The sequence below is a fragment of the Chenopodium quinoa genome, unplaced genomic scaffold (assembly GCF_001683475.1).
Source record: "Chenopodium quinoa cultivar QQ74 unplaced genomic scaffold, ASM168347v1, whole genome shotgun sequence".
In the NCBI taxonomy this organism is placed as follows: Eukaryota; Viridiplantae; Streptophyta; class Magnoliopsida; order Caryophyllales; family Amaranthaceae; genus Chenopodium; species Chenopodium quinoa.
The window spans coordinates 6,812,803-6,821,016 of NW_018744704.1; the positions used below are offsets into that span (position 1 = coordinate 6,812,803).

At 32.4% G+C, this 8,214-nt stretch overlaps 2 protein-coding genes across 2 annotated transcripts; both read right to left on the reverse strand.

Moving 5' to 3' along the window:
- Nucleotides 1–4,824: 4,824 nt before the first annotated feature.
- On the reverse strand, nucleotides 4,825–6,412 carry LOC110703029. The gene is made up of 3 exons (XM_021880786.1): nucleotides 6,096–6,412; nucleotides 5,785–5,993; nucleotides 4,825–5,549 (listed from the first exon to the last, which is right to left on the reverse strand). Exons 1-3 carry the CDS (start codon nucleotides 6,410–6,412, stop codon nucleotides 4,825–4,827), a joined length of 1,251 nt encoding a protein of 416 aa, XP_021736478.1.
- Nucleotides 6,413–6,561: 149 nt separating this feature from the next.
- LOC110703030 lies at nucleotides 6,562–7,706 on the reverse strand. The gene is made up of 2 exons (XM_021880787.1): nucleotides 7,688–7,706; nucleotides 6,562–7,022 (listed from the first exon to the last, which is right to left on the reverse strand). The coding sequence occupies exons 1-2, from the start codon at nucleotides 7,704–7,706 to the stop codon at nucleotides 6,562–6,564; spliced, it is 480 nt and encodes a 159-aa protein (XP_021736479.1).
- Between the last annotated feature and the right edge of the window lie 508 nt (nucleotides 7,707–8,214).

Below are 8,214 nucleotides of genomic sequence, written 5' to 3' on the forward strand. Positions count from 1 at the left end.
TGTTAAGTTTGTATTTTAATTATCTTCTTTAAATTCTTTATTTCCTTCATTCCTATTTTCCGTCTCACAAAGATTTGATCATACAATTTATTTGCCTAAAATCCTCCTTGATTATTATCCAAGCAAGCTTACTTGCCATCTTCCATTTCATGATCAAGGTACTTACATTAATTCTTTATTTCATAATCACCATAGACTAAACCTTCCTTAACTCTTAAACTCTCTTTTCCAAGTAATGCCTTACACCAAAATTACCATAATTCTGCTTACAAAATCTTACCTTAATTATTTCATTCATTAGCCTATAAATACCCCCTCTTACCTCTCATATTCTTCACACCAAAATCCAATTCTCTTCTTCTCTCTAAATTTTCTTTTCCCTCAACCTTTTCCTACTTTTCTTCTCCTCTTTTCTAAAAGAAAATCAGCCTATATACTTTTGGAGCTAATTTTCGGGCACTTCTGATCAATTTTGGACTTTTCTATTTCATTGAAGATTGTTCCTCTTAAAAATCCTTGAGGTTAGGCTCAAGAACCATCCAATTCGGAGATATATTGAAGGAGTTATAGCCTCTGCAAGTTCTGCTTATTCTTCCCAATACAAATCCAATTCTCTTTAATCCTATTCCTTTATTTTCTTCATGGTTAGTTTTCTAAAACATAAATACTTATTTAAAAGTTACAATTTTATATTAAAGTATGATTTTTTAAAGATTTTTATATTCCATGCACATTAGATTTGGGTTTATGCCTAAAGATGTTTTGATAACCTTATGGTTATTTTAATTGCAAGGTGTATTCGTGATTGAACTTTGAAAGTACAAAGTGTTGATTGAGATTCAGAATCAGGGTACGTTTAGGTGGCTACATACCTTCGAAATTGATTGGTTTGAATATCAAGTTTTATATGATTTTATTGGTGATTCAATTAAACTGATTTGATTTATGATCTATGAAACAAAGTATGTTTGGAGGTTGATTTTAATATATGTTTTAATAAATATATTTGAAGGATTGATTTTAATATCATGTTTTGATGGTTTGAATTACTTATCATGTTTAAATAAAGGAATTGAGTTGAAAAGCTTGTTGAATCAAATAAAAGGTTTTCAAAGGAAGAGTTATTGATTTTGAAAAGTTATTAATATGAGATTTAATTCTCAAGTATTTATAAAAAAGTTGATTTTGAAAACATTTTGAATTGAATAAAAAAAGGAGTTTTGAGTTAACCTATTATAAAGGTTGATTTTATTCAAAGAGGAATTTATGAGAATTATTGAATTATTATTAAAGCTTTACAAGCATGATTATTATTTATATTAATCCCACTATGTGATAAGACTATGGACTTTGTATGACCTAGTCTTTCCTCAAGGATAGCCTTTCAATATAAAGATACTAACTTGGGGGGTGTGCACACCTAGGAGAGGAATTGGTTTTTTAAAAAGAGGATTTATAAATCATTACTATTGAAATTATTGAGTTATTGGAATTGGTTTTGAATTATGAGTTTGGAGTTATTTTGAGAAGTTGAGAAATGGTTTTGAATTATGAGTTTAGAATTATTGGAATTGATTTTAAAAGCATGTTTTCTAATAAATTGAGTTTACATTATCTTGCACTTATCGTACTTAGCATATTTTGCTAATCCGCATTTCCTATTTGTCTTGGTTCGCCCTGTTTACCTTAATGGTAAGCAGTGTTGACTATTTTCAGGTGGAGTCATGTATGAGCATATGGGAGTCCTGGGATTTGATTCACCTAGTTTAGGAACACTGGTTTTGTCTTTATTTTAAGTACTCATAACAATTTTACTATTTTTATAAGTATTAATAAAAGAAAGTTGATTGAGTTTTCCGCTGCAAGTTTTGTTTGAGTTAAGTATTTTGAGTAGTCTTGCGTAATCACGCGGCAGTAATACGCCTAAGTCTATCTCTATGGTATAATTATACGTATTATACTAGTATTTTCATAGAGGGAGATTTGGGGGTGTTACAAAGTGGTATCAGATTTTCCGATCCTAAAATGATTAATTTGGAATAAAATAAAAATTGTAGGTAGACTTAAGAGGATATAAAGGATAGAATTTCGCATTTGTGTGTGAAGGTCAAAAGTATTATTTTTTAAAAAATTGTAGGTAGACTCAACCACCATGGCTAGTACTATTATCTCTTTCCCATTTACTTAAAGTTCAAATGTATGAACCTCATTTTAAGAGATATGGGGATGTGGTTAAGGATGACGGGTTTTGAGAATGAGAAGCACCATCATGGAAAGTGGCTAGCAACCTGGACTCAATTCAAAAGTGACCTGTATTACATTAAACGTGACTGTGAACCTAGGAGAAGAGTTGTAAAACCACCATAGTTGGGGAGAACCAAACCTTGAAAGAATGTGATCAACTTCATTACTTGAACTTCTAACTATCTTTTGTTTATCCAAGACTTCACAAGGAGTTTGTCTCCTCCATTGATGAATCCATACCACCTTTTAAAACGCATAATAATTATCCTTCTCCTTCTCCTACCTCATATAGAGGTCAAAGCCCAAAAGCCAATTTTCATATTGCAAAAGGCCTAAAGTTCATGATGCTTCATATTCATATAAAAGATTACCAAGCCTAAAGTATCATCCACCTTTTCTCAAAAGGTCCAACGTAATTTCTTGTAAGCCAATTTGCGGACGTGCTAGCCCACACTATAGCCCAATTAATATTCCTAATCAAACCTCAAGCCATGCTTTAAAATACAAGTGATTACAACCACCCAACTAAAAATCCTACTATACTTTGCGTAGTTATTAAAACTGATGGTAAGGTAAACTATAATGATCCAGATTATGATCCTTCCAAAGAAGACTTTTATTATGAGAATTTAGATTAAGTGGTTGAATTACTTTTATAGGGTTTCAATAAATGTCTTAAGTGAAGTAATTATTGTTTCAATAAATGTCTTAAGTGAAGTAATTATTGTTTCAATTTTTTTCTATGTTTTGGAATAAATTAAGTGTTTTAATGGTGTATTCCTTTCAATTTTCAAGTATGGTATGAATAACCAGGGATTATGTCTTTAAGAGTGGGAAATAGGCGATCTGGTTCCAAAGTAGGCAAAGTCCTTAGGAAGTTAACCAACATAGCTGAAAACATCACGCTAGTGGTGAACCAAGGAAATTGTCATATTCACTTGGATTCTTATAGTGAAACCTTTAAAAGGATATACGCAGCTAAACCACATGTGTACTTGGAAAAGGAGGACCCAGCCACTCTTGAAAACTAGATTAGGGAGTTTGACAAGCTGTTTAATGCCATCAATTGCCCAAGTGAGTTGAGGGTGAATAATGGTGCTTATTATCTAAGGGAGGAAGCTGACTTATGGTTGACCCAAAGGAAGGATGAGTTGTTGAAGAGACCTAACTTTGGGTGGGATGAGTTCAAAGAAGCCTTGAGAGAGAAGTATTACCTAGCCTACCTAAGAAAGAAAAAGTGTATGGAGTTCACCAATCTCAGGATGGGAAGTATGTCTATCAATGAGTATTACAACAAATTCATTGAACTAATGAGGTTTTGCACCTGAAGTTATCCCAACTGAAACTATCAAAGCCTAGAGGTTTGAGCAAGGCCTAACCTTAACCCTTCAAGGGAAGCTAAGGGGGTGACTTTTGAAACCTTGGATGAAGTGTATGGTCATGCTACCCATTTGTACGGGATTAAGGGAAGGGAGAATGAGAATTCTGAGGGAGAGAAAAGAAAGAGTTTTGAGTCTGTTCACGGAGGTGAAAAGGAACACAAGCCAAATGGGAATTCTCAGGGGAATGGAGGTATTAATGGAAGGAGGGAGAATAGGGGAACTTTGGGAAGGGAAATGATGGACAAGAAACCAATGTTTGAGGAAATGGGGATCAAGGAAACAGTGAGAAATCCAAGAGATTGTATTTTTGTAGAAGGTGTGACAAGAACCACCCTAGGAAAGATTGTGAAGGTAATCTGGTGACAAAGCTGGGACACCATGAATATGAGTGTTTCAAGAAGGAATCAGATGTCAAGGCAGGGAAAGTTCAAGAGAGTAAGCACCCATTCAAGCCATCTAAACCTAGTGGACCACTGGAGGGAATGTTTATAAGGGGTGGCGTGTTTTCGTAGTGAATAGTTGTGAACGTGAAAGCTTTGAATGATTTGATATGTTTTCTATGTTGTTAGAATTTTAATTGGTTCAAACTTTTTGAATCATTCTATACGACTCCCATTAATAAAAGTTGAATTATAAAAGCATTTGAATTTTCAAATTCAAGTGAAGTTTTCATGAGAAACATAATTGTCTAAATTCTGAGTGCATGTTGAAGTTTCACGGAATTTTAATTTCAAGGTGGAAAGGTACATATTTAATTATATCAAGTGGAAGTTGGAAATAATTATTTTCATGTGCAAATCATGAAATTGTGCATATATATAATTTACATGGTTTATATGACGGAATATATGAATTCCAAAATTATTGGTGGAATAAGAATTATCTAATGAGTGTTCCTAATGTTGGAATTGGTATATAATTTCCTTTTATGGAAATAGATGGGTTTATGTGAAATATATGAATTCATCTATGACACTATCAACATCAACTTCTTTCAAAAGATCGCTTTCGATTGCCATCAATGCAAGCCCATTTACCCTCTCTTGCGACATAGTAGTTCGTAAGTATGACTTTAACAACTTCAATTTAGAAAAGCTTCATTCTGCGGATGCAACAGTAATAGGAATTGTCAATAATACTCTATATGAAATTTTTGCATTAGGAAAGCAAGTAAATCGTTTCAAAAAATTTAATAAGTCTACTGCTCCCATTTTTGCTTAGGTAAAAGCTCCCTGACTAATTTTAGTTCAACAAACAGATCACTACCATTAATATCCGATGACTCACCATTTTTAAGAGCATCTTCAAAATGTATACAGCATGATTGGAGCTCATTATCATCCATAGAAATTAACTTATCAGAATTAAATAAGAAACCAAAAACATTCTCATATAATTCAAAATGTTCAAACCTCTTCTCTAATGATGCAATAGCTTTATCTACAATATATAAAAAGTATTGAATTCTAAATGTTTCCTCTGGAGATAATAATGTTTCCTCACCATTAATCTTATCAAAATGCCTTTTTCTCCGTATAATACGTGTTTGAGGAAACACCGGATCAATACCAATTTTATTTGCTATGTCTTTGGCAATGTTCATAGCACCTGAAAAACCATTTTCTCTATACTTTTTAAGAAAAGAAATCAGCCCTTTAATCTCACTTATAGCAACATCAATGAGCATATCTATAGATTGTAATTGTTTGCTAACCAAATTCACAACATGTAAAATTTCATACCAAATAACTGTAGCAAGTAAAAATTCAAAACTACCAAGCTCATTTTTTGCTAAGGATTTAGCTTCACTTTTAATCATATTATCATTATCTACTTGAGCTACTTCAAGTAAGGCTTCTCGTATGTCAAGAATTTGAAATCGTATTGCTTTAATACATTCAACACGACTTTCCCACTGTGTGGCTGACAATTATTTAACGGTTAATCCTTTAACATTTTCTTTTAAAATATGCCACCTCTTTGTAGAATTAGCTAATAAAGTATAAATACATTGAACAATTCTAAAAAATTCTCTTGCTTTACTTGAAGTATTTGCTATGTCACACAAAACTAAATTCAAACTATGACATCCACATGGAGTATAAAATGCTCTACGATTCAAATCCAAAAGCCTTTTATTGTACACCTTGATTCTTACCTTTCATGTTAGACCCATTGTCATATCCTTGCCCTGTAACATCATCTATATCAAGATCATAAGTATTTAACACATTTTCTAACACCTTAAAAAGTCCTTGACCACTTAAATCATTAAATTGCAAGAATTCAATAAAAACTTCACAAACTTCAAATGAATTAGAAGAACCATCAACACACCTTGATATGAGGGACATTTGTTCTTGATGACTAGCATTGAGTGTAAAATCCAACATCACAGAAAAATATTTTGCTTCTTATATTTTCTTAATAATATTATTTCGAATTCTAGAAGAAAGCAATAAAATCAACTCATTTTGAATATCATGAGTAAGATAATGATGATGAACTTTGCCACTATTAATACGCTCAACATGCTCTTTCATTAAGGGTCCAAACTCAGCCAACATTTCAATCAAACCAAGAAAGTTTCCATTGCTATTTTCATACAACTTGTCTTTTTTTCCACGTAATGCAAGATTATGTATAGCAAGATACTTCACAATGGCAATAATTCTAAAAATAACACTTTTCCAATACTCCTTTTCTTTTCTTAATTTCTCTTGAGCAAATTTGTCGATTGTTTCACTTTGTTGCAACCTAAGTCGTAGTTCACACCATGTTGCCATATATAACACATGATCGACACTAGTTTCATGTTCTTTAAGTCTAGTACTTAGATGTATCCAATCAATAAAACCTTCATTAGCTAAACTACTTCTACAAATACCTTTTTTTTTAAAAAACGTTTACAACAAAAACAAAACACTTTATCAAGTTATTTAGAATAAACAAGCCATTCTCTATCACAAGTTTCTCCATTAGGAAAAATTCTAGTATAAAAGGCCGAAGAAAATCTTCGAGAGGATTTATCTTTAGGGCCTCTTACTAAGGTTAAGTCTCTTTTAAGGCCATTTATCGCCAAAACATCAATCATATTCACATCAAGACCATCCCAATTTATTGGGTCATAAATATCAAAATTGATATATTCAACTTGTTCAACATGGTCATTATTTTGCTCATTGTCTTCTGAAATTCTAGTATACTCCTCATTAACATTATCAATATTAGCACCATCAGCATTTACGCAATCAACATTTACTCCATCATTTACACCATCAACATTTACGTAATCAAATTGCTCAACATTATCATTAATGTCAACAAATTGTTCAACATTATCACCATCATCATTAACATTATAAAACTCTTCTTGATTAGTAGACTTTTCACTTGCTTAGGGATCCTTCAAAATAAACTTATCTAAAGCACCTTTTTGAGATTTGATCAACTGTTCTACTCTTTTCTTTTTTTTTTCCCGTTTTTCATGACCTGATTGATATTTTCGAAACATAATTGAAATAAAAAGAAAGGGAGATAAGATAACACTGGTATATTGCAATGCCAATTAGCAAACTAGCCAAGGGATTAAACAATTGTTGAGCTTTGGATGCAAAATTTTGACAGCCTGTTAGATATATAAAGATAAATCAATTTGAGTAAATGATAAATCAATTAATCAAACATAAGGAAATAAAAAAATACAAACTTAATTATAGTTTAAACTTACCAAGAGTCCACAATACAAGAATTTTAGATAATTAGATGTTTAGATCTTAGATCAAACTAGCAAAGACCCAAGAAAGAGTAGAGAGAGAGAAAATAAAGAGGGGAGAGAAAATAAATAAAAAGTGATTGTTGAATGGAATTATGGAAATAACAAAGTAAAAAGTGGTTGTTTCCTAACTATTTAGAAAATGGACATTACAAAATATTGTAGGATAATTGTACAGCCAAAAAAATAAAAAATAAAAATAAAATAAATGGAGTACAGCTATATAGAAAAAAGAAACAAATTTTTTTACATATCCCAAGAGTCGAACTAGGGATTTCCGGAATACATTGCTCAGCCTTTACCATTGAGCTACCAACTTATTTCTATATATTTACCTTAAGTAATAATAATATATATCGTATTTTGGGGCCCCTTATTTTTAGGGGCCCTATGCGGCCGTACCGATCGCACCGCCCAAGCGTCGCCCCTGGCAAGGAAAGGCGACTGATTTCAAAATACATGATGATGGAAGTATACGATTTAAGGGGAGATGGTGTGTACCACAAAAGTGCTAGGAATTAAAGAAGAAGTTGATGGAAGAGGGACACAATACACCCTATTCAATAATCTAGGAGGAGATAAGCTTTATAAGGATTTGAAAAAGGTGTATTGGTGGCCTACGATGAAGATGGAAGGGGCAGAATTTGTAGCTAAATGCCTAACCTGTCAGAAAGTTAAGATAGAGCATAAGAGACCACTAGGAACAGTGCAACCACTCGAGATCCAAGCATGGAAGTGGGATTGCATCTCGATGGATTTTACAACTATCCTACCTAAGTCAAACAATGGAAATGATACAATCTGGGTTGTGGT